Source organism: Malaclemys terrapin, chromosome 15 (genome assembly GCF_027887155.1).
Source record: "Malaclemys terrapin pileata isolate rMalTer1 chromosome 15, rMalTer1.hap1, whole genome shotgun sequence".
Taxonomy (NCBI): domain Eukaryota; kingdom Metazoa; phylum Chordata; order Testudines; family Emydidae; genus Malaclemys; species Malaclemys terrapin.
The window spans coordinates 9,445,306-9,472,409 of NC_071519.1; the positions used below are offsets into that span (position 1 = coordinate 9,445,306).

The 27,104-nt window shown below is 47.1% G+C and overlaps 1 protein-coding gene across 1 annotated transcript; it reads left to right on the top strand.

Annotated features, from left to right (window-relative positions):
• Window positions 1-13: 13 nt before the first annotated feature.
• Window positions 14-18,783, top strand: LOC128822996 (zinc finger protein ZFP2-like). Its single transcript, XM_054004969.1, has 5 exons — window positions 14-185; window positions 9,018-9,100; window positions 11,700-11,826; window positions 13,484-13,597; window positions 14,003-18,783. The coding sequence occupies exons 1-5, from the start codon at window positions 14-16 to the stop codon at window positions 15,394-15,396; spliced, it is 1,890 nt and encodes a 629-aa protein (XP_053860944.1). The 3' UTR covers window positions 15,397-18,783.
• Window positions 18,784-27,104: the final 8,321 nt, after the last annotated feature.

The window sequence follows — 27,104 nt, forward strand, 5'->3', positions numbered from 1 at the left end:
GGGCAAGTCCCGCATGCGCAGAGGCAGCGCTCACCCGCTGCTGCTCCCTGGCGCTGCGGGGCCGGGCGGAGCAGGAGGGTCTGTGCCGGGGAGACCCATTAACCCCCCCGTGCCCGGCCCGCGCCCTGCTCCCGCTGGGGCCGCCCCGGGCTCTGCCCGCCCCGCTGCGGCGCTGCAGCCTCCAGGTACCGGAGCGAGCCCCGGGGGCGGGGCCGGGCGGTGACTCTGCCCCAGTGTCCGTGGGGGGGACCCGGCATCTCGCAGCGCCGGGATCTGCTCCCTGGGGCAGCGCCCGCGGGGGGCTCGGAGCTGCTGTCCCCGCAGGAGCCCAACGCCCCCGGCCCGGCCAGGCTCTGCCCTGGGGCCCCACGGGGGAGAACCAGCCCCCACTGGGGTCCCTGCGTGGGGCCGGGCGGGGGGGAGACCTGGGAAAGGGGCGGATGGAAAATGTCTGTGCAGCCCGGACATGGCCGGGGGGGGAGAAGAGCCGGTGACCCCCGAGGAGCGGGGCGAGAAGGGGGGGGCTGAGATCCCCTCGGATTTACCGCTGCCCCCTCCCGTGGAGATCCTCCAGCCCTGCCCCCATCCTCTCCCTAGAGAGCAACGAGCCACATCCAGGGTGACCCCCCCCCTTTCCCTCAGATCCCTGAGAAGGTCTCTGTTCCCCTCCCCCGATTGTGCCCCATTTTCTCGCCACTTCGCCAGTGGCCAGTTCCAATCTCAGGTCTGGGGTGTTTCCCCCCATTTCTACCTGCAGTGATTTGTCCTTGTTCAGGTGGGAAATCGTTCCCCTGAGTGATTTCTGAACTGGGAAGAGGGTGAATGGTCAGAGGCTGGGAGAGCCCTGAGACAGGGCTGGGCTGGGGGGAGGGGGGCCTCCCTCTGCTGGCTACAGGGCATGGAAAGGCCCAGGAAGGGAAGGAAGGAGCAAGAGTCTCTCATGGGTACTGCCCTGCCCCAGGTTTCCCAGTCCCAGCTACTTCTCCCTCCCCCACCCAGTGTAACCCAGCCCCCTGCCTGCTAGTCACATTCTCAGAGCCCCACAGCCAGCTCCTCCCAACAGCCAGTGACCTTTTGGCTCCATCCCACCCCCCTTCCCCTGTGAGAGCAGCATCACCCCGGGCTCCCTGCCGGCCCTGTGAATGTGAGGCAGGAAGAATCCATCCCATTCTGTTGTTGATTCAATATCGCTGTATAATCCCCTCAAATTCCCCCTTTTCTCTTGAACTGTTGAATGGTGACAGAAAATCTCCCCAGATGTTGGTGCTTCTCTCTTATATTGGCAAATATTTAGTGTGTGCCCTATTGTCTCCTCAGTTCTGAAATACTGATAGCAAATTCTTGAAAATCTTCCTGCTTTTCTCTCCAGGTGTCTGACTGAGATCCGGGCTCTTATCCTTGCCTGAGATCATGTCCCCCAGTGTGCCGGGCACTGCAGAAACCCTGACCGAGTTTGGGGGACTCATTGTGCCAGGAACTGCACAGATGCCTACAGAGAGCAGGGACCTTGTTGTGCAGGGCTCTGAACAAACACTGCCAAGATCAGGGTACCCATGTGACAGGTGCTGAACAGACACCAAGGGTATCTCTACCCTGCCATGAAAAACCCACAGCTGGCCCATACTAGCTGTCTCAGGCTCACAGGGGTCAGGCAAAGGGGCTGTTTAATTGCAGTGTTGATGTCTGGGTTCGGGCTGGAGCCAGGCTGTAGGACCCTGCAAGGTTGGACGGTGCAAGACCTTGGACTGCAGCCCAAGCCGGAATATTGACCCCACAATTAAACAGCCCCACAACCTGAGCCATGTGAGCCCAAGTCAGCGGGCACTGGCCAGCCGTGGGTGTCTGACTGCAGTGTAGACATGCCCACAGTGACAGTCTTTGCCACAAAAAGCTCAAAGGCTAAATAGGCCAATGGTGGGTGGCGACTCTCCATTTTACATAAGTCTATGTAGATTATCTCTGACAGAGAATTGTCCTACCTGTTCTTAAAAACTTCCAGGGAAAGAGACTCCACAGCCACCCTTGTAAGACTATTCCAGAGCTGAACTACCTTAGCTCTGGTGACACCCACACAGATTTTAGTGGTGAGCAGCTCTGGAGAGAGAGGAGACCCCAGTGATTGGGCAGCTGGGTAAATAGACTAAAGTTGGGAGGAGAAATATTGATGTGTCCAAGGGCACCCAGGCTGTCTGTGATAGAGCTAGAAATAGATCCCAGTTCTAGTGTCGCCCTACTGCTGTTTTGGGTACTCAAGGTCTCTGCCACACTGGTGTTTTAGGCACTGGTGCAACCCTTAGTATAGACAGAATTTACACGAGTGCACTCTGATTGGCACTGGTGCACTATGTCCCAGTTTGAAGGCTTGCGGGGGACGACGACAGTGACCTCACTGAGGCCTGGGGCTGGCTGAACAGTGCAGCTGGTGACGGAGGGACAGCAGTGAGTGCTGGAGGTATGAGCCAGGAGCACAGCCCCACAGGACTGGACACTGACTTCTCCTAACCCAGGACACACCCGCAGCTGTGTGCTGGGACTGCAGCTGAGCTGCCCTGCCAAGACAGCCTGTGCATCCATGGACAAACCACCTCTTCCTTCATGTTAATACAATGGGGTCTGGGGACCTTTCCAAACTGCGGGTGACGGGGCTCTGGCGTTACCGGGGTCTGTTCCTGGCTCTGTCACTGACCTGCTTGGTGACCTTGGGGAAGTCACAGCCCCTCTCTGTTTTCCTCCTACCCATTGTCTACTTGGATTGTGATCTCTTTGGGGCAAGGACTGTCCCTCTCTGTCTGTGCAGTGCCCAGCACAATGGGGGTGCTGATCTCAGTCAGGTTCTCTGCCATGTGCAGCACGATGGGGCCCCTGATCTCCATCAGTGTCTGTGCAACACAAAGCGCAGTTTATAGACTCACAGATGTTAAGGCCAGAAGTACTAACCCTTTCCTGTGTCTACTGGAAATACCTCGCCTGATGCATCCTAGGACTGCATTAACTTATTTCACGGCCGCATCACATTGGCAGCTCATAATTATCCTGTGATCAACCAATACACCTAGGTCTTTCTCCTCCTCTGTCACTTCCAACTGATAAGTCCCCAGCTGATTGCAAAAATTCTTGTCGTTAGCCCCTAAGTGCATAACTTTGCAATATTAATTTTCATTCCATTTGTATTACTCCCGCTTTCAAGGTCATGCACATTTTCTTGTATGATTTTCCTGTCCTCCTCTATATTGGCAATTCCTCCCAGCTTTGTGTCACACTCCCACTTTTTGTGCCAAGGTCACTAATAAAAATGTTGAATAAGATCGGTCCCAAGACTGATCTCTGAGGAACTCCACTAGTAACCTCCCTCCAGCCTGACAACTCACCGTTCAGTATGACCCCCGTGCAGACTCCCCTTTAACCAATTTTTTATTAACCTTTCAGTTCTCATATTAATCCCCACCTTCTCCAATTTAACGAATCATTTCCCATGTGGAACTGTATCAAATGCCAGGTTTCTCTGGCACAATCTACCTTTTGTAACACCATTTTTTATTTATTTATAGTGCTGACGGCTGGGAGGAACTGTTAGCAATAGGCTGAGAATGGCCATGTGGAGGTGGGGGAGGGGATGGCAGACAGTGTAGAGGTGGGGGAGAGGATGGGATGTTGGAGGTATATCTGGGATTTTGGTTTGTAGGAGTCCATGTCTCTGCTCTCTGTGGCCGTGGTGCATTCCGTACCAAAGCAGCATGTCAGCAAAGCAGACACACACACCATAGCTCCATGTGGAACACGCAGCATTCACTGCCAGACGGGATGGGTGATTTTTCAGGGGCCCAACTTGATATGCCTGGCTGGGGTGGGTTCAGTTGGATGAGGGTCTGGGGCTCTGATAGTTTGCGATGTTCCATTTTGCATAGTCAGTTCTTTCCCTTTTTTTCTTACCCCCACCCATGCCCGATGTCACACTCTTCTTAACTTGCTTCGGTTATTTCAGTTCCAATTTTTAAAGGGGATCTAATAATTACAAAACTTGATGAAAGATAAAACAAACAGAACCATTTCAATTTTGGCACGTAGCTGGTAGATCTATACCTAGTGAAGGTCTGCTGTAATTACCAGGTTACCTATAGCATTTTCTGGTGGGGGTGGATAAAGCAGTGTCAAAGAGCCAAAAGCACTTTTTAGTGCAAAAGGGCTCATCAGGTGTTTGCTCTCTAAGGCTACGTCTACACTACCCGCCTGAATCGGCAGGTAGAAATCGATCTCTCGGGGATCGAATTATCGCGTCTCGTTGGGACGTGACATTCAATCCCTGAATCGACGCTTGTACTCCACCAGGGGAGGTAGGAGTAAGCGCTGTCGACGGGGGAGCCGCGGAGGTCGATTTGCTGCCGTCCTCACAGCGGGGTAAGTCGGCTCTGATACGTTGAATTCAGCTACGCTATTTGCGTAGCTGAATGTGCGTATCTTAAATCGACCCGCCCCCCGTAGTGAGGACGTAGCCTTAGAAATATGTCACCGGCCAGGGCTTGCAGCCTTTCAGGAGTGGTGCGCTGGATTGTATTTAGGAATCTCAAAATAAAAGGTTAAGACGGCTGGTTCTCAATATCCAATGAAATCTTGCAAACAATTATACAAATAGCCCCTAATGCTATTAAAACAACATGGGATTAATACTGATTCAAAACTGAAATTAAAATTACGAGATAAATGCATGAGAAATGAACTGACACCTAATTACCATTTCTTAATGCCTAACATTTTGACACTCGCTCACACCATCTTTTTTTAAAAGCGATGCACAGCACAGTCAAGTTAATTAATGAAAGCACACTGATTATTGACTGCTTTGTCTTGCATAAGCATCTGATTAAACACCTAATTAAAACTGTACCACTGTAAGTGGAAATGCATCAACCCAGCTTAGCTCCAAGGTCTTTAGATGTGAATGAAAAGTTTCTAAATTAAATACATGGCAGAATGGTTAATGGGGAAAATACACTGAAGTGCCTCTACCCAGTCCTGTTGACTTCTCCCAAACCCCCCATGAGTTCTGGCTTGTTGGTCAACTCTGCTCCCAGTTCCACATCAGCTGTGCCCTCTCCCAGCCTAACCCGTTTCTACTGCAATTTTTCACCCCCCTCATCAAGGCAGGGGGCTGGCACTGCAGCCCCTAAGGTACCTGCATTAATCACAGTGTCTCATACTGGGGCTATTTAGATTTCAGGGAACAATTTATCAGAGTTACTGACTCTGGGTGGTGGGAGAGAGGAGAGGCTGAGAGGGAGTTTGCTCCCCACATTCTGTAGGGCCATGTTCAACTCTGGTAGACTCCATGTTACCTCATCCTCCACCCTCCCCCATGTGTCTCTGATCATGTGTCAGAGTTTTGTCTTCTGATCATAATGCCACTGGCCTCAGCAGAGCTCCCAGACAGGAGCTACATCACGATGGGGTTATGGTACTGAGAGCTAAATACATCACAGGGAGGGTGTAATTATCCTGAAATGAAGCACTACAGTCCAGGAAGTGAAAGAATTCAAGTACTTCATTACTTAAAATTACGCTTGAAAGGATTGGATTTTTATGAGTAAATTGCGGTAAATGTTGATTTCACTGTGTATACACACACACACACTCGAAAAAATATTTATAAAGGTAATGTACAGAAATGCTTCTGGAGAAAGTCAAGTTTGATTTAAGGATATTTACACTATATTTTGCATGTGACATTGACAATTTCTCTTTGAACAGTTATATGATTTGGCTTTTGGAATCTCAACATTTACTGTTATTAAATAATTGTTGTCTGATGGCCCCCATAACTTCCCACAGCTCTGAACTTTGAAAAAAGGGCTTAAAATAAATATCAATATCATCTATTGAAATTAAAAGAAAGAAATAGACAAAATGAATTTTGCCAAATCCACTTAACAGCAATCACAATATGCTAGGGGATGGAAATTCCCAGCTAAGGCACCAACCTTAATTCTGCCCTGTATGTAGTGACACCAGGCAATCGCCATAGGGCTGTGAATTAGGCATTTAAGTGTATAAAGTTCCAGTTTAGATCATACCGATCTGTAAAGACACATGAGATCTTTTCCTCAGGATATCACCTTCACTAGGTTTTTTTTTTATTGAACCTCTAAGCCAGTAGTGTCAGGGCTCAACCTTCTGGCTGAGTACTCGGGGCACTTTCTTCCTCTCTGAGGGTACCATGCCACAGGGGCCCCACAAATCTACATTGCTTAGGCTTTCGCTTCAGTCCTGGGTGGTGGGGCTCAGGGCCCTGGACTTCAGCCCCATGCGCTGGGACTTCAGCTTTCTGCCCTGGGCCTCAGCGAGTCTAATGCTGGCCTTGCTTGGTGGCCCCCCTGAAACCTGCTAGTGGCCCCCCAGTGGGCCCCAGACCCCTGGTTGAGAACCACTACCTTACACCATGAATCACAGCAATGTTCAGGTTACTGCTAGTCATAGAATATCAGGGTTGGAAGGAACCTCAGGAGTCCTCTAGTCCACCCCCCTGCTCAAAGCAGAACCAATCCTCAACTAAATCATCCCGGCCTGGGCTTTGTCAAGCCTGACCTTGTCCCAAAGGACCGGTCACTTACTTAGGTCAATTGAATCTTAGATCTCACAACAAAGACAATACTTGTAGCCAGTCCTGTAATAACCTGTATTAAGACTTATTTAAAAGGAAATGAGAGTTGTTTACAAAGTTAAAGCAGGTAATCATGTAGATGCAGACAAGTTACAGTCTTAAATTTCAAAAGGTAATAGAAGCTTCTATAATAAGGAAGCCCTATATCTTCCTTAGGACTAACCCAGGCTAATCAGCTGGGGATCTCTTGATTATGCCTAGAAACTTTGCCCCCCAGAGTCCAAGCAGCATACAGATAATCAGTTCCTTCTGTATGGGTTTTTTTATCCCCTTCCTGCCATGTGCTCTGAGCTGCAAACTCAGCTAATGGGAGGTCAAGAGCACAACAACAGTCTTGTGTCTTCTTTAACGTCCCATAATAGTCTATCTGGTGTTGATGGAGCTTTCCTGCCAGGCAGGGTGTAATGCATTCTGTTGCCAATCAGCACTTCACATAGAGGTAAAGTCTCTCTCTTGTCTGGTGATTTACATAGCCACAGAGGCTCACAATGCAACTAGTCAGATATTAACCCAGGCGGCAACTCACGAGCATTCAATGAAGTCTAAACACATTCTTATAATCCTAATACCTGTTTTAACAATACTAACACAGGTGAGTCAGACTGATTCCAGCTATACGTTTGTCCGTGTTCAATTAAGATATGGGGGCTTTTGCAAGAGCTAACACCTCATCTGCCAGTGTCACAGGCAGGATGGGCAGGGATGGTGTCTCTAGCCTCTGTTTGCCAGAAGCTGGGAATGGGTGATGGGATGGATCACTTGATGATTCCCTGTTCTGTTCATTCCCTCTGAAGCACCTGGCATTGGTCACTGAGCTACATGGACCATTGGTCTGACGCAGTGGGCTGTTATGTTCACAGTCTGTATGAGGCATATCTACTCATTTGGACGCTCTGGGGAGACACAGAAAGAAACAAGATGTGCTGCGGCAAGAAGGGCCAATCTCAGAGCCCCCGGGGACACACTTGTCAAAAGCTAAAACTAGGCCCAGCCGATGAAAGGGGGCACTCCCAGGAGAGACTGTATAAAGGCTGGAGCATCAAACAACTTTGTAAACCTGAGACAGTTGCCTTGGGGACAATGACAGGGAGCATCCCCCAAAGTGACTCCTTTGATTCTGTTCTTTGGCTCATAGAATTATAGAACGGGAAGGGACGTCGAGAGGTCATCTAGTCCAGTCCCCGGCACTCAAGGCAGGACTCAGTATTATCTAGACAATCCCTGACAGGTGTTTGTCCAGCCTGCTCTTAAAAATCCCCAATGATGGAGATTCCATAACCTTCCTAGGCAATTTATTCCAGTGCTTAACCACTCTGACGGGAACTTTTTTTCCTAATCTCCAACCGCCCTTGCTGTAATTTAAGTCCATTGCTTCTTGTCCTATCTTCAGAGGTTAAGAAGAACAATTTTTCTCCGGCATTTTTGTAACAACCTTTTATATACTTGAAAACTGTGATCATGTCCCCTCTGAGTCTTCTGCAGACTAAACAAACCCAGTTTTTTCAATCTTCCCTCATAGGTCATGTTTTCTAGACCTTTAATAATTTTTGTTGCTCTTCTCTGGACTTTCTCCAATTTGTCCACATCTTTCCTGAGATGTGGTGCCCAGAACTGGACACACTACTCCAGTTGAGACCTAATCAGCGCAGAGTAGAGTGGAAGAATTACTTCTTGTGTCTTGTTTCAGAGTAACAACCGTGTTAGTCTGTATCCGCAAAAAGAAGAACAGGAGTACTTGTGGCACCTTAGAGACTAATAAATTTGTTAGTCTCTAAGGTGCCACAAGTACTCCTTTCTTCTTCTTGTGTCTTGATTACAATACTCCCGCTAATACATCCCAAAGTGATACTTGCTTTTTTTGCAAGAGTGTAACACTGTTGACTCATATTTAGCTTGTGATCCACTATGACCCCCAGATCCCTTTCCACAGCGCTCTTTCCTAGGTAGTCATTTCCCATTTTGTATGTGTGCAACTGATTGTTCCTTCCTAAGTGAAGTACTTTGGATTTGTCCTTATTGAATTTCATCCTATTTACTTCAGACCATTTCTCCAGTTTGTCCAGATCATTTTGAATTTCAGTTCTATCCTCCAAAGTACTTGCAACCCCTCCCAGCTTGGTATCGCCCGCAAACTTGATAAATGTAACAGAGAGACTCTGCTACTGGGAGGGTTTCACCATGTGTCAGAGGGTTACACCCTGGTGGGAGGGGGCTAGGCCTGTACTGGAATAAGGTCACTCTGTGCTTCACACTGAGGCAGAACCCAGAATGTCCATTAGCAGGGAAAATCCTGGGGAGAATCAACATGTGGAATGGACAAAAACCCCGTCTGCATTCTCTCACATTGCCCTTCTCGCCCTGGCAGGCTACAGATTAACGTCCACGTTTCGCTCCAGATCATCCCCTCCTCCCATGGGGAAAGAAATGGCTGCAGTGGAACTGGCTCAGGTAATGGATTATCAGGGAGCTGGTGGTGGGTTCTGCTTGGAGGGAGAGGAGCAATAAATGCATAGGAGGGTGGGAGCTGCTAGAAGTGGTGGGAGGCAGGAAATATCTTGGGTGGAGAAAGGGAGGGGACAGGATGTGACAAACCTGCTGAGACTTGTGTAATATAGGGTTTGATGGGTTGTCACCCCGGGGTGCAGTCTGGGGGGCTTCTGGGAACTGCTGTGCCCTATAACCCTCAAGCTGGGCTGGCCCTTCTCACACTGCTTTGCTGGAGATTTAGCTTTGTTATCATCCAACAGGACAGCAGGTGGTGCTATGCATCCAACTAAGCTACCTGAGTGCTTTACCTAAGCCACTCAAGGACAGATAGAAGACAACAGCCAATTTCCCAGCAATAAGTGGTAGCAAACAGATCAAAGCAGATTACTTAGCAAATAACCAAAAACTCAAACCAAGCCTAACATACTAGATGGATAGAACCCTGACTGATGATAGAAGCAGTCCACCAACTTTCCATATACAAGCTAGAAATCCCTTTACCCTGGGACCAACACTTCCCCCAGTTCAGTCATTTGTTCCTCAGGTGCTTCCAGGAGCTCTCTTGTCTGGGGAATGAGGCCAAGCGATGATGTCACACCCCACCTTATGTAGCTTTTCCATATAGCAAGAACCCTTTGTTCGAAACTCAGTTCCCAGTCCAGTTTGTGGAAAAATACAAGTACCAAAATGAAGTTCATTGCCATGTGGTCTGGTCACATTCCCTAGAGTGCCCTGCTGAATCATAGTAGCCATGATTCATAGGCTGACTGAAACATTCACAGGAAGGCTAAGCTCTTCCACGGTCCATTGTCTTTGTTGATGAGCCATCAGCACTGTCTGGCTTCTTCACTGTTGTATCTGAAAGGCTCGTTATGGGTGTTACCCAGAGTAAGCACATTTGAAATACAGATACATAGTCAATATCCATAACTTCAGATACAAACATGATCCATGCACACAGGTAGGATAATCCTATTCAGCAAATCATAACTTTTCCAGTGACACTGCACATGACTCATCTTGTACAAAATGCCTCATAATTATATCCTAATCATATTATAATCCTACCACCATGCTGAATATGGGGTGTAGTGTCAGATAGGTCCTAATTTCAAGGCACAGGAGTTGGGAATGGAACTTCCCCTCTTTGTGGAACAGGAAATAAGCCTCCAGCCAGGACTGGGAAAACTTCCTAGACTCCCAATGCTGGAACCTGAATCTACTGACACTTCATTAGTTACTACCACCCCCAATCTTTGTGGCAACTGCAAACTTTATCAGTGATGATTTTATATTTTCTTCTAGGTCATTGATAAGAATGTTAAATAGCTCAGGGCCAAGAACCAATCCTTGCGGAAACCCGCTAGAAAGAAATCAACTCGACCATGGTTCCCTATTTAAAATCCCAGTTTTTAATCTATTTAATGTATGCCGTGTGTATTTTGTATCTTTCTAGTCAAAATATTGTGCTGAACCAACTCATATGCCTTACAGAAGTCTAGGTATATTACATCAGTACTATTAGCTGCAACCAAACTTTTGATCTCATCCAATAAGGATATCCAGTTAGTTTGATAGGATCTATTGTGTCTAAACCTTTTTAATGGGTACTAATTATATTACCCTCCTTTAATTCTTTATTAATGAAATCCAGTATCGGCTGCTCCATTCTTTTGCCCAGTATCGATTTCAGACTAACACTCTTGTAATTAGCTGCATCATCTCTTTTAAAGTTTTTAAATATTGTCACAGCATTAGCTTTATTCCAGTCTTATGGAATTTCCCCAGTGTTCCAAATCCTAATTAAAATCAACATTAACAATCCACCATGCTCCTCCACTGGGTCTTTCAAAACTCTTGTTATCTGGACCTGCTGATTTAAACACCTCTAACTTGAAGAGCTGCTGTTTAAAGTCCTCGTGAGTTACTGTTGGAATAGAAAGACTGTCAGTGTCAACATCTTATGATATGAGTTACAGGGTCTGTTTTTCTCCAAATCCAGAAGAGAAATATTTATTTAACACTTTGACCTCTTCTGCATTATTTTTGATAATTCTGCCATTTCCATCTAGTAATTTACCACTATCATTGTTAGGATTAATTTTGTACTTAATATACTTTTAAAAACTTCCTTCTTATTTTCATTGATTGATCATTGATTTCTGATAGCTTCCCTTACCAATTTTCTACAATTCTGACCTTCTAACTTATATTCTTTACTATTGACTTCCCCTTCCTTCCATATATTTTATATGGGGAGTGTTGGGATTCCTACCAGGGAGCCACCAGCAGGGTCCAGAGACAGCCCCATCTCCTATATCAAGCCCTGGCTAGTAGGTATGTGAAAAATGTGAAGACCCTGCCTCTGTCTGTCAGCTGGAGACAGAAAGTTTCTCTCTTTCTACCCTCTGATGCCTCCTGGCTGCTCTAAGGAAGGTGGGGTGGGACTCTGTTAACATGTGCCTCCCGGAGCTTCCATTTACCTGGTGCTGCTGTTCTGTGAATAGTGGGGTTGTGAGTGGGGCAGCAGGTACTGAGTGTTGGACTCTTTTTCTTTCAGAGGCTGGTGACTTTTGAGGAAGTGGCTGTGCATTTCACCAGGGAAGAGGGGGCTCTGCTGGACCCCACTCAGAGAGCCCTCTACAGGGATGTCATGCAGGAGAACTATGAGACGGTGGTCTTGTTGGGTAAGGAGTCCTGTCCACTCGGTTATTAGAAGCTGTGGGGCTCTAAAGAACCTGAGTAGTAATAACTTTATACCTTTATTCGTCATACAAGTTTTGCAGCTTTCCTTGTCCCCTTTTTTTTGCCTTATCTCCCACCCACTAGTATAATTTTTGGACATGTGACTTTTTGGTGCCATCAGTCATTTAAAAATTGCATTTAATGTATCCTTATTGGCTACATTAATAACTGTAGCTTTCATGCCTTTTCCTCATTTTAAGAGGAAAATATGTCTGTTGTAGAATTCTAAATTGAGTAAATAGGTGTATGACTCATGCATGGGTTGTGTGACAGTCAGGTGAGCTCCTCTTTTGATAGGAGATCGTATATTGCCATTCTCCATGGGTGAAGGGAGAACAGAGCCGTGGGAAGGGAGGAGAATGTGGGGAGTAGATAATTCTGGGGTGCCAGGGCATAGGGAGGGTGTGTGCAGGGTTAGATCTAAGAAGCAGCAGGGAGGGATGAGGTTGTGAGAGACGAGGAGGGAACACAAGAAGATCCCAAGGTGCCGGGAGGTGGTACTGGCTGAGAGTAATGGGAAGAAGGGAAGGGGAGTGTGGAGGAAGGGCACCCAGGTAGTGGGCTGGGTGGGTCAGTGGGAGGGAGGGAGGAGAGGTTTAGGGATCTAGAGCTGTGGGAGATCCCAGACCTTTAACCCCAAATCCCTACCCAAGTCTTGCTGATTTAGAGCTACACTCCAGTTTTATTTCTGTTCCGTTTCACTTCATTATACATTTTCCCCCCAAATATTATTATTTTAACTGTTGACCTCCCTCTCCCACTCATTATCCCTCTCCCCATATAACCTCCCCATCTCTATGCACAATGACCCTGGCCACCGATCCTGAGTCCTTGCTGCATTCCTCCCTCCCATAGCAGGGCCCCTACCCAGGCAAAAATGGCCACTTTGTTGATGAGGTCACAGGGTGGTAGTGTAGCCTGTATAATTTTTACACCTGTAAGATTATGTATTGGGATACAACTTAATTGAGAAGATGAAATTTGGTGAAACACACAGAAATTTGATTTAATACAGACAGTTATAATTGAAATCATAGGCAAGGATCAATACACTTAACAGTTAGACAAAGATAAGTATAGTAAAGAGGGTCTTGCATTGTGCATACTTACAAGTTATAGACACCATTGGAAACAAAGATCGAGGGGCAAGGGAGACCATCATAAGGGAGGCCCTCATTCAGTTTAAACTGTCTCGGAGACCCAACAAAATGAAAAAAGGGTAACTAGGAGAGGTATTTTATCCACTTCCTTATGGTAATAGGATGGCTATATACCATATCTGCTCCTTTACTCTGATTACAATAATGTCAATAGCTGCCCCAACCCATATGTAGCCTTTGGGAAGTCCATAATTAAGCATTAATACTCATGATTTACATCACTTATTTATTAATAATTCCAATCTATGAATGTGTCCAACGGCTGAGATACTGCATAGCAACCTAATTGCTAAAGCTTGCCCCAAACTTCCTTCTTTCAGAGTCCTGTGGCGTATTGCACCTGTTTGTGGTTACTCGTTAGTCTGTCAAAATGAGGGTGCAAAATATCTGACCTGGGATTCTCTCCTTAGACCTTCCTTGTTTTCTTTGCCTTGAGCAGGGTTTCCAGTTTCCAAACCTGATGTGATCTCGCAGCTGAAACGAGGGGAAGAGCCGTGGGTCCCAGACTTCCATGACTCTGAGAAAAAAGTGCTCCCGAGAGCTGCCTGCACAGGTGAGGAATTGGTTAAACCAATGCAAAAACTCTCTGTGAATACAAGAAATATTTGGGATGCCCTACAAAGACTTGTGAGCTCTCCAAGTTCAGGATTATTCCCTGCAGATGTGGAATCATTAGGCAGATGTCACTCATGGCTTCCCACCTATCCTGACTGACAACTGGCAGCAGGTCCCTCCCAATCTCGCTTTGCCCTCAGAGTTATGGTGAGATGTGGACCAAAACTGATCCCTTCCTCTCTCCTCTGGGACAGGATTTGGGGAAAATCAGCTCCTGATAGGTTTGATCTCTCCTGTACATATTTTGGTTTGTTCATCCCTTTTTGCATTCCTCTCTCTCAGATTTCCTTTCTCTCTGGTGCAGGGAGTGACTTATGTCTGGATTCTCTCTGTCTCCCATCAGGTGATGGGATGGTGAGTGAGAATGAGGAGAAACCCCAGCAGGAAGATGCTGAGCAAGTAGAACCACATGGGACGTTATCAGGAAGATCCAAAGGGAATGTTTCCGGGAGTTGTGCACTCCCAGAAAAAGCAAAAGCCTGTGAGACTCAGGAGAGGCCACAGGAAAACTTCGGTAGCCACTCAGACCTTATTACACACGAGAGAATCAACTTGGAAGAGACACACTACACATGCCATGAGTGCGGGAAAAGCTTCAATCAGAGTTCTGCCCTTATCACACATCAGAGAATCCACACGGTTGAGAAAACTTATCGATGCTCTGAGTGTGGGAAACGCTTCAATCGAAGCTCAAACCTTATTAGACATCAGAAAATCCACACAGGAGAAACACCCTACACATGCTCAGAGTGTGGGAAAAGCTTCAATCAGAGCTCAAACCTTATCACACATGAGAGAATCCACACAGGTGAGAAACCTTATGGATGCTCTGAGTGTGGGAAACACTTTAGTCTGCACTCAAACCTTATCACGCATCGCAGAATCCACACAGGAGAGAAGCCCTACACATGCTCTGAGTGTGGGAAAAGCTTCAATCAGAGCTCTACCCTTATCACACATCGGAGAATCCACACAGGTGAGAAAGCTTATAGATGCTCTGAGTGTGGGAAATGCTTCCGTTGGCGTTCACACCTTATCACACATCAGAGAATCCACATGGTTGAGAAAACTTATCGATGCTCTGAGTGTGGGAAACGCTTCAATCGAAGCTCAAACCTTATTAGACATCAGAAAATCCACACAGGAGAAACACCCTACACGTGCTCAGAGTGTGGGAAAAGCTTCAATCAGAGCTCAAACCTTATTACACATGAGAGAATCCACACAGGTGAGAAACCTTATAGATGCTCTGAGTGTGGGAAATGCTTCAATTGGAGTTCATACCTTATCACACATCAGAGAATCCACATAGTTGAGAAACTTTATGGGTGCTCTGAGTGTGGGAAACGCTTCAATCGAAGCTCAAACCTTATTAGACATCAGAAAATCCACACAGGAGAGACGCCCTACACGTGCTCAGAGTGTGGGAAAAGTTTCAGTCAGAGCTCACACCTTATCACACATGAGAGAATCCACACAGGTGAGAAACCTTATGGATGCTCTGAGTCTGGGAAAAGTTTCAATCAGAGCTCAACCCTTATCACACATCGTAGAATCCACACAGGAGAGAAACCCTACTCCTGCTCTGAGTGTGGGAAAAGCTTCAATCAGAGCTTACACCTTATCGCACATCAGAGAATCCACACTGGTGAGAAACCTTATGGATGCTCTGCGTGTGGGAAAAGCTTCAAGCGGAGCTCACACCTTATCAGACATAGAAGAATCCACACTGGATAGACACCCTACACATGCTCTAAGTTCAGGAAATGCTTTGGATATAGCTCAGCCCTTACTACACATCAGAGAATCCACAGTGGCGAGATGCCCTACACATAGGGTACGTCTATACTTACCTCCGGGTCCGGCGGTAAGCAATCGATCCCGGAAGTGCTCGCCATCGACGGCGGTACTCCTGCTCCGCGAGAGGAGTACGCAGAGTCGACGGGGGAGCCTGCCTCCCGCGTGTGGACCCGCGGTAAGTTCGAACTAAGATACTTCCACTTCAGCTACGTTATTCACGTAGCTGAAGTTGCGTATCTTAGTTCGAAGTGGGGGGTTAGTGTGGACCAGCCCATACTCTTGAGGGTGGGAAACGCTTCATTCAGAGCTCAACCCTTATTAGACATTAGAAAATCCACATGAGAGAGAACTATAACAAATGCCTTGATTAGGGCTGGCCAAAGATTTTTTTTTTTTTTTAAATCACATTTGTTAATTCCTTCATAGAGATCTTTGCACCATCTTCACCGTGGTGTCTCAGCTCCCCTAGATGAGTTGCGTGCTTCTGCCTTTTGCAGCTCATCCTTCTTTGGGGTCAATCCTGTGATCTTTTCTATCAACTCCTTTTTGAGCTGAAGGAGTGTGTGTCCCACCAGCCAGGAATGTTCATCAGTTCGAGGTGGGAGAGAGAGGTTTGATCCCAACAAGCTACACTGAGGCAAAAACTACCTGTTCCTTACATCCACTAGGACTGTACATGGCGTTGGCTGCTCAAGTTAGTGATCTTGGTGTAAAAAGACAATTATAATTGTAGTGCAGATGCAGCCCAGGTGCCGTGGTTGGCATTAGCTTTCCCCTTGAGCTGACCTAAACTCCATCACTTTTCCTAGTCTTAACAAACATGCTAAGGGGAAGGATGTAGGTTTAGAAGATAAAATAAAAAAAGAACAAATTAAAAATCAGTTAGAAAAGTTAGATGCCTGCAAGTCACCAGGGCCTCATTAAATGCATCTTAGAATACTCAAGGAGCTAATGGAGGAGGTATCTGAGCCTCTAGCTATTATCTTTGGAAAATCATGGGAGACAGGAGACAGAAGACTGGAAAAGGGCAAAGATAGTGCCCATCTATAAAAAGGGAAATAAAAGCAACCCAGGAAACTACAGACCATTTAGTTTAACTTCTGTACCAGGGAAGATAATGGAGCAAATGGTTAAGGAAATCATCTGCAAACACTTGGAAGGTGGAAAGGCGATAGGGAATAGCCAGCATGGATTTGTAAAGAACAAATCATGTCAAACAAATCTGATAGCTTTCTTTTATAGGATAACAAGTCTTGTAGATAAGGGAGAAGCTGTGGATGTGGTATACCTAGTCTTTAGTAAGGCATTTGATATGGTCTCACATGATATTCTTATCAATAAACTAGGCAAATACAACTTAGATGGGGCTACTATAAGGTGGGTGCATAACTGGCTGGATAACTGTACTCAAGAGAGTAGTTATAAATGGTTCCCAATCCTGCTGGAAAGGTATAACAAGTGGGGTTCCGCAGGGGTCTGTTTTGGGACTGGCTCTGTTCAATATCTTCATCAACGACTTAGATATTGGCATAGAAAGTATGCTTATTAAGTTTGCAGATGATACCAAACTGGGAGAGATTGCAACTGCTTTGGAGGACAGGATCATAATTCAAAATGATCTGGACAAATTGGAGAAATGGTCTGAGGTAAACAGGATGAAGTTTAATAAAGACAAATGCAAAGTGCTCCACTTAAGAAGGAACAATCAGTTTCACACATACAGAATGGGAAGAGACTGTCTAGGAAGGAGTATGGCAGAAAGGGATCTAGGGTTTATAGTGGACCACAAGCTAAATATGAGTCAACTGTGTGATGCTGTTGCAAAAAAAGCAAACATGATTCTGGGATGCATTAACAAGTGTGTTTTGAGCAAGACACGAGAAGTCATTCTTCCTCTCTACTCTGCGCTGGTTAGGCCTCAACTGGAGTATTGTGTTCAGTTCTGGGCACCGCACTTCAAGAAAGATGTGGAGAATTGGAGAGTGTCCAGAGAAGAGCAACAAGAATGATTAAAGGTCTTGAGAACATGACCTATGAAGGAAGACTGAAAGAATTGGGTTTATTTAGTTTGGAAAAGAGAAGACTGAGAGGGGATATGATAACAGTTTTCAGGTATCTAAAGGGTGTCATAAGGAGGAGGGAAAAAACTTGTTCATCTTAGCCCCTAAGGATAGAACAAGAAGCAATGGGCTTAAACTGCAGCGAGGGAGGTTTAGGTTGGACATTAGGAAAAAGTTCCGAACTGTCAGGGTGGTTAAACACTGGAATAAATTGCCTAGGGAGATTGTGGAATCTCCATCTCTGGAGATATTTAAGAGTAGATTAGATAAATGTCTATCAGGGGTGGTCTAGACAGTATTTTGTCCTGCCATGAGGGCAGGGGACTGGACTCGATGACCTCTCGAGGTCCCTCCCAGTCCTTGAATCTATGAAAAACCCTACGGTTATACTGGTCCCCCATTTCAAAGCCATTGTTAGTCATCAAGTTCCCCCTTCGGGAACAAATTGTTTCATTCCCAGTTGTTCTGATGTTGCTTGAGGTTGTGCTAAAGAGCAGATATTTTTACTACCATTTTCCTCACTTAAAATATATTGAACTATAACAAAGAGCAGGAATAGGGAAAAATGTCATTTCACCCTCTGTAACAACAGAAGAAGATAAGGTAAGTCAGAGGGATTCCCTTATTCTCCATCACCATCCCATTACCCCTGTTGTTCAATTGGTTAGGTCAATCTTTTTTCTAAAGGTCTGGAAACAGGATTCCCTAGTAAATGACTTGGAACTAAGTAAAATACCCATGCATTGGGCTCCCAAAGCAGTTATGGCCCAAGCCCTGCAGGAGGTCACTCCTGAAGATATCTCCTTCCTAATCAGGTGCATGTTGCCTGTTATTTGGGAAATGCAATCCCTATCTAGGTAGCGATGGGAAAAAGGGAAGTGACATTTCTCTTCATCTCACCCCTGGGAGATGCTGCAAATGTGTAGAAAATGAAATCCATGTTGAATGTGATATAGCTGCAGAAAGATACCTATTTTTAATAGCTACCTGACTTTTGGTGTCTTACAGGGATTCTAAGCCATACCTGAATTTAGTCCCTAATTTAAATCTGTGCCACTAGATTAAAGAACTAAAAGGGCATATTCGGGGGAGTTATACCTCACTATTGCTACTGATATGTTATGTGGTTGGTGAAGAATTCTGCTCCAGAGAAGTGTAAAATTACTCCAAGAAAGGTCAAAGATTTGACAAGAACTCAGGTAGAAATTGCAGGTACTGGTGGTTGATTTTCACCCCAGAGATGGATGCTATGGTCACCTGTGGCCCAGGTAAACTATTTTTAGATCCCTGCTCCCTAGTTAAGTGGCATTGGTCACACTCCTAAAGGATGCCATGATTAAATTGGGAACAATTGTCTTTTACCATTTGGATCCAAAATTAGATGAAGCAGAGAGAGAAACAGCTGATTCCTTCAGAGACATTCGATGAATATGGGTCCCAGTCTGGCTACCTTGTTGGACAAGAAGCACTTCCATGCTGTGCAAATGATGGTAGCCAATGAGGGAATGTATCAGATTCCAAGTTCAGACTGCAGGATACATGAATGCTCAGTCCTGACTCTGGTTTGCTCTCTTAGTTTTGCTCTTGTGTCTTAATCATTTGTATCATTTCCCCGCATCCTGCTACTTTAAAAGATTAGAAAGTGTGAAAATAGAGCACAGGTGTTTTTTCTCATGATGCAGCCTTCCCATGTAGTATGAGACCCCCTTCCACCCACACTTATGGGAGAAGACCCAGGGAGAAATGAACTCACAGAAATGGAAGGCTCCTGGGTTATTGTAGAATGTGACTTCACACAAAGCTCACGGGGTGGAAATGGGAATTAAGAGAAAACTGCCCTATAAGTTTATATTTTGTAATCTTTGAATAAGTTATTACCAGCAACAATGGAATTAAACATGAAGTTAATTAGTGTAACTGGAAAGGTTGATTATGTGATAACTTTCAGTGTTACAATATAATTCCGGTTTTCTTCTAGTTCTCTTCCTACCCCCTCCTACTATCTAGGAAATGGTGGCCAATCCTGAAATTAAAACCTCACTCCAAAGGAATTAGAGTGGGGGAATATGTGAAAGAAACAGCATTTATGGGACTAGAGACCCAGTATAGACTGTAATTATTTTATTACTATTTAAAATGGAATTTATTTTGATAAATTTTAAAATAAAGCTTCCATGAAGAAGAAAATTAATCGAGATAAGATGTGTCAACTTTTACCCAGATAGAGGGTAACAGCCACAGAGTTCCCCAGGTCTCTTTTTTGCAAAGCAAAGATGTCACATCATGCAGGAGATGTCAAAATCTAAAATGGTGATGGATGTGTGATGGTAGCTTTTCTGGGTTGTTTTTTTTTTTTTTTTTTTGGTTTGGTTTTTTAATTTAATTTAATTTTTGTTTTGTTTTCGCAACCAGTTATTTTTATAGGTGCTGAGTCCCCTTTTCCTTTTGAGCACAACTGTTTAACCCTCCGGCCTGGCTCTGGAAACCTCCTCAGAACTGGTCTTGTGTTTCTTTCATGTTTGATAGCTTTGGGGTTCACACATCCACACTACTTGCGGATCACAACAACAGATACTTTGAGAAACCTGCTGGGTTAAGCAGGTCATTTCCAAACTGACATTGGCCCAAAGTCTGCCTCAATTCAGCTGGATTGGGACATGTCTGTATCAAAGGAGTGGTTCACATCTAATTTGCCCAGAGACCTCAGGGGAGTTGTCGTAAGATAGGATAAGTAGGGATCAACAACAATGACGTTAAAGGTAAGGGTGAAAAACCCTCATCTTGCAGGCCAATAAGCCTGTTTTGTTCATTCCCTCTTATGCATCTGGCACTGGTCACTCTCAGGCAGCATACTGGGCTAGATGGACCATTGGTCTGACCCAGTGTGACCAGTTTTGCATTCTTATGTAAGCCATCTAGGGCCTGGTCTACACTGGCAAGTTTCTGCTCAGGAAAGCAGCTTTCTGCGCTGTAACTCCCGAGGTGTACACACTGCCAAGCCACTTACTGCGCAGAAACTGTGCAGTTGCAGCGCTGTAAAAAAACCACCCCAACGAGAGGCATACAGTTTTCTGCACCGGGGCTACAGTGCCGCGGTGCCAGTGTAGACACCCTGGTCGATTACGGCGCTGTGATTGGGCTCTGGGAGGTGTCCCACAATCCCTGTTCTCGCCTCTCTGGTCTTCGGTTTGAACTCCACTGCACTGCCCTCAGGTGACCAACCGTGAACCCCTCCCCCTTAAATTCATTGGGAATTTTGAAAGTCCCACTTCTACAGAGACTGATTATGGTTATAGACCCATCCTGAAATTAGAGCAGGATATTTTAAAGCTTCATCTCATAGTAAAGTAACACAATTCAAACATGTCATCACAGAGGAGAATGCACTCCTTCATTTCATATTTATTGCTACTGATCTCACTGACAAACTTCCTTTTCTCGGTGTTGCTCCCAGCACTTTAGGGAGTTTTTCCTCTTCTCCCTTCCAGCTGTGGTAATGGGACCCAGATGGCCAGCTTTGCTCTTTCACTTACATCCTTCATTTCTTCGGATAAAGCTGGTGTCTGCCCACAGTTTAATTCATATCTGAGACCTCAGGTACCTGCAGATAGTTACAAAGGCTAAATTCCCATTGCCAACAGTGGGAGGTTATCCTGGGCTGCCAGGGCTGCAGGATTTGGCCAATGATCAGTCAAGGTGCTACAGCAGCTACACTCTTACATGGTGAGTCCTGCAGCCTATTACCAAACCGCTCTGCCATATTCTGCAGGGCGGCCTCACCTGTTGAGAATCTGGCAGAAGAGAGACCGTGGAGTAGAGAAGGAAAATGTCCTCAGCAGTCCCAGCCGGCAGGAGCAGGAAAGGTTGGGTTTGTTTTTTAAACTTCTCTCCCTGCTCAAGCCTTTAATCATTCCTATGGCTCTTCTCTGAACTCTCTGCAATTTATCAGGGAAAACAAACAACCAATGAACCAAACAAACAAACCAAACCAGGCTGTGCTGACTGATGTAACAATCTATTGCCTTCCAAGGTTGAATATAAATCAGATCAGTCCATTCACCCAAGAGTTCAACTTTAAGGGCATTTTGTTTTCTAGTTCCAATCAAATCCTGTGCAACAGCATTATTGTTAACTCATCACTTGGTCACTTTACATTCATAGGTTCAAAAAGTTGTCAGGTCTAAGTCTTTCCTCCCCCACCAACATGAAAAAATCAGTGGCAGAAAATGCTCTAAAGCACCTCTGCTGCCTTGCATGACAGACTGGGGAAATACATGATGGAAAGTGCTTTTCTCTCTCCTCCTGACACTGGGTAACATTTCTGTCTGTCCTTGAGATCCTGCCACAGGGACAAGGCTTGAGGATGCAAATAACATGTTAAGACTTCATTAGTTGGTACATTCCTTTACTTCTTCATTTGTGATAAGGGTGCATGAGCTCAAAATAATCCAGCTCTAACTTTCTCACCGTAGGCAATTTCCAGGCTCACAATAAAAAAAAAAATCTTTCTTTCTAACCTGAGCAAGTTGAATCGAGTCATTGCAAGATGTTAAATACAGAGCCCCAGGATGACTTTCTTTCATCACATATTTTGAGAGTAGATCACATTAACTGGGTGGGTCTCCTGCTAGGCAGTGTCTGTCCAGTGGCAGCACCCAGTGTATATTCCCCATTTACAAACTCATCTCCAGTATATAGGCCACTGAACCTAGCAAGCGGGGAGGATCCCAGTGGTCGGGCTCCAGCCTGAGCAAGCCCCTGGGTCCTGAGCCTGGCAAGTCAGCTGGCCTGGGACAATTGTGGGGTTTTAATCTGTAGACATACACTTGGTGTCAAAATCCCAGCTTTCTCCTCAGGAAATCAAGCCCTAGTCCCCCATGTGACAGGCAGGGATAGTCACCACTATACTCATGAGGTCAGAACTGCCCCTGCACAGGGACCTAGGGGAAGAACTTGGGCAGATCCTTGGCCAGCTGTGGCTGTCAGGAGATGCAGCGAGGCAGGAGTTGCTCTGGGTTCCAGGCAGGGGGAGATTAACTGGGAGAAGTGGGGAGTTTGTCTCTGATTTACATGGAGCTGTGCCAGAGAGGAGCCTGTAGGTCACATGCTGGGGGGCTGTCACAGGCACACAGGCTCAGTGCTCTGGAACAGCTCTGAGTCAAACCCAGGCAGGACCCTCGTCAGTGTGACACCCCCAGCGCACGCTCTCACTGGGGGAAACCTCCTTGGCTTCAGCGCCTCCTGGGACCGACCTGGGACCTTTCAGCACCCCTGTTCCATGCCAGGAGCTTCCTGCAGTGAGTCCACCTGAATCGGACACCTCGGCAAGCCTTACACCCACCCCAAGGGGAATCATGCAGCCCCAACTTCCGCAGTCACCCTCATGGGCAATGGGTGGACCCCCACTTCGGGGAGGCTAGTCCCCAGCTCTACCCATTCTTCCCCCCCATGGACAGAGCCCTGAGACCCCTTACCCCCTCTCGCAGCCCAAGGCTCTGCCCCCCATTGTGGCAGCCCCAAGACCACCTGACCCCTCGCTGCCCAAGCCTCCCTCCATGGCTGGAGCCCCGAGACCCCCTGTCCCCCATGCCTGGAGCCCTAAGACCCAGTCCCCCCTTCTGACCCAAGCCCTGACACCTCCCCCGCACAGCCTGAGACTCCCCCCCCCATGATGCGAGTCCCGAGACCCCCTATCCCCAAAGCCAGAGGATCCCCAATCCAGCCAGAGCCCCGAGCCCTCCTCCCACAATCTGCGCGGAAGAACCCCAGGCTGGCGGGGGTCCCAGCAGCCACATCTCCCCTCCGCAGATCCCAAGCCACACCGCAAAGATTCAAAAGCTCGTCCCTTCTTCTCTCTTCTGGAAGAAGAACCTGAACTTTTGCTATGGCCCAGGCAGGTTCCAGGGAGATTACTAATATACCCAGGAAGCTGAAAAGCACATACCGTCTCCTCAGCCACCCCCCGCAACCTGCATGTGGCATACTAAAAAGCAAAAATTTCCCCTGTCAAACCCACAACCGGGGTTCCACCGCAGCAGCTGTGCTACGGGAGGCACAGTGACTCAGCCAGGGTTGTAAAACAGAAGGTTTATTAGTGGTCTGGAATACAGTGTGGGAAAGTTCTTTGTTAGCATGGGCAGCAGGAAGATTCAGCAACGTCCATCTTGGGGAGACTCAGAACTCAGAGCCTAGGCTCTCCCCTCGAGTCCCAAAACCAGCAGACTCCTTGCTTCCAACAGCCCAACCTCAGCCATGCCCTTTTGCTCCTCTTCTGTCCTTTGTTCTGTTTCCCTGGCAACCTGGCTTCCAGCTCTTTCTTTGTTCTCCAACTCATCCCAGCCAGCTGGGTTCTTGCAGCAGGTACACCCCAGCCATCAGTTGCTAGGATACAAAATTTCTGGCCATTGTCTGGGCCCAAGCAGCTAGACAGTAGCCACACCTGCCCGTTAGGGGTCTCTGCCAACAGGGCCGGCTTTAGGCCAATTCCACCAATTCCCCCGAATCGGGCCCCACGCTTAAGAGGGCCCCGCGCCCAGTGGCAGGGTTGCCCAGAGTGGGGGGGCAAGTGGCAGAGAATCCCTTCCCTGGCTAGATGCACCTTTTTAATTTTTACTCACCCGGCGGCGCTCCGGGTCTTTGGCAGCAGGTCCTTCACTCGCTCCGGGTCTTTGGCGGCACGTCCTTCAGTGTTTTTTTTAACGTGGTGTTTTTTTTTTTTTGTAAGTCATCCCTGTCGGGGCCCCGTCGAAACTGTTCGAATCGGGCCCCGCACTTCCTAAAGCCGGCCCTGTCTGCCAAGATGAAACACCCTTGTCCCACCACCTAGATCAGTGGTCCCAAAACTTTTCAGGATCATATAGCCCCTTACCCCTGTTCATGCCCCCCCTGAGTCATGGTTGGGAGTCGGGCAGCAGCTACGGGGGAAGGGATGCGGACAGGGGTAAGGGGACTGAGGCAGGGGCCAGAGCTGGGGGTGGGGGCCAAGACCAGGAGCGGAGCCCCCAGAGTGGGGCTGGGAGTGGAGCCCCAGGAGCGGTGTTGCATCCAGGGCCAGCAGCTGGGGCTGGAGCCAAGAGCAGAGCTGGGTGGCTTTCTCTCCCCACGCCCCATGAGGGCTGGCCCAGGCCCAGTTGCATCCCCCTGAATGTTACTCCATTCCCCCTGGCAGGGTGCATCACACATTTTGGACCTCTGACCTAGATAATTGTGCAACAAATAGGGGAAACTGAGGTATACACAATATGCACACAAAACATTCAGAAAATTCCCACTTCGTCACAGGGGTGTCAGTGGGGTCTGAGCTGGGCAGCAGCACAGGGAAAGTGGGGAGGTTTCCCTTTGAAAAAATTAAACTGCAAAACATCCCCCTGTGTTCCCGCAAAAGCCTCTTTTTTATCAGTGGCATAGCCAGGTTCTAACATCAGGGGGAGCGAACACATAAAAAAAGGCAGCACCCGACATATCAAATGACTAATTACATACTTTTAAATTCGTTATACATATTTATTTGTAGTTAAAGTAAAAACACAAGAATGATCCAGCCACGGAAGGGTTTGCACAGCCGGCATTTCACAGGAGAACTTTAGATTCTACTTAGATATACTTTAGATTCTAGAAAGTAAATCACAGAATACAGTCGTTTGTAATTGTCACTCCTCGCCCCCGGAGCAGAGCGGCGGCTCGGCTGTGGCAGAGTCATTCCCTGGGCTGCCGCTGCTCGCGGAGAAAAGAGAGACCACAAGAGACCACTGAAGAGAGACCACAAGAAAAAAACCATCCTCCCTCCTCCCCCACTTTTCCATCCTTCTCCATCTCCTCCACTGGCACCAGCTGGGCTACAGAGCCACCAGGAGCTCTGCCCACCAGATTGTGGCTTTTGTGCTGTTCTGTTAACGTCTCCTTGGATGTCCTGATGTGAGAAAACAGAAAGCTTGGAAGCCGTGTTAACTTCCAAGTGACAGGTGCCTACTGTTGTGCTGCACGCTTTGTTTCCAGCCAATAGTTCCCTTATTTCTTGGTGGCATATTAATTATTATTAATAACTAGTCCAGTGGAGCCTAGAAGCCTCACGTGAAGTCAGGGCCCCACTGAGCTAGAAGCTGTACATATAGGGTACGTCTACACTTACCTCCGGGTCCGGCGGCAGGCAATCGATGTTCTGGGATCGATTTATCGCATCTGGTCTAGACGAGATAAATCGATCCCGGAAGTGCTCGCCGTCGATGCCAGTACTCCAGCTCGGTGAGAGGAGTACGCGGCATCGATGTGGGAGCCTGCCTGCCGCGTGTGGACCCGCGGTAAGTTCGGACTAAGGTACTTCGAATTCAGCTACGTTATTAACGTAGCTGAATTTGCGTACCTTAGTTCGAAATGGGGGGTTAGTGTGGACCAGGCCATAGAGTACAAAGAGTTTACAGAGGGCGGACGAAAGGAAGTATCCCTGTGATTCGGGGTCTGTTTACACTGGAAAAGGGAGGTGTAATTTCCGGCTTGTGTAGACATACCCGTGCTAGCACTGATCAAGCTAGCATGCTAAAAATAGAAACGGAGCTACAGTGGTGCAAGGGGCTAGCCATCCTGAGTGTGATCCCACCTGAGACCCTTGATAAGCACTCAGGTGACTAGCCCCTCCTGGCAGGGCCAGCACAACCCATTAGGCGACCTAGGTGGTCACCTAGGGCGCTACAATGTGGGGGGCGGTGATCACGGGGTATTTCGGCAGCGGGACCTTCCGCCGCCTCTGTGGGGGGGCGGTATTTCGGGGTGGGACCTTCCGCCGCCTAGGGCGGCAAAAAAGCTGGCGGCGCTCCTGCCTCCTGGTGCTCATGCCATTACATTTCTATTTTTAGCACTCCAGTTTGATCCAAGCTAGCACCAGTATGTCTCCTCCAGCTGGCCATGATGCCTCTAGCTCCAATGTAGACGTACCTGCAGATGGAGAACAGAGGCACGGTCAGACTCAGTGACTTGTTCAAAGTCACTCAGGAAGTCACTGGCAGAGCTGGGAATTGAACCCATGTCTCCTGATTCCATACAGTTGGATTGCCGCTTCACCTGGAGGTCTCAGGACAGTAATAGGCTGATTAGGCCTCAGCTGGAGTATTGTGTCCAGTTCTGGGCACCGCCTTTCAGGAAGGATGTGGACAAATTGGAGAAAGTCCAGAGAAGAGCAACAAAAAGTATTCAAGATCTAGAAAACATGAGCCATGAGGGAAGATTGAAAAAATTGGGTTTGTTTAGTCTGGCAAAGAGAAGACTGAGAGGGGACATGAGAACATTTTTCAAGTAGATAAAAGGTTGTTACAAAGAGGAGAGAGAAAAATTGTTCTTCTTAACCTCTGAGGATAGGACAAGAAGCAATGGACTTACATTGCAGCAAGGGAGGTTTAGGTTGGATATTAGGAAAAACTTCCTAACTGTCAGGGTGGTTAAACACTGGAATAAATTGCTTAGGGAGGTTGTGGAATCATCGTCACTGGAGATTTTAAATAAAGGTTAGACAAACACCTGTCAGGGATGGTCTAGATAATTCTTAGTCCTGCCACGAGTGCAGGGGACTGGACTAGAAGACCTCCTGAGATCCCT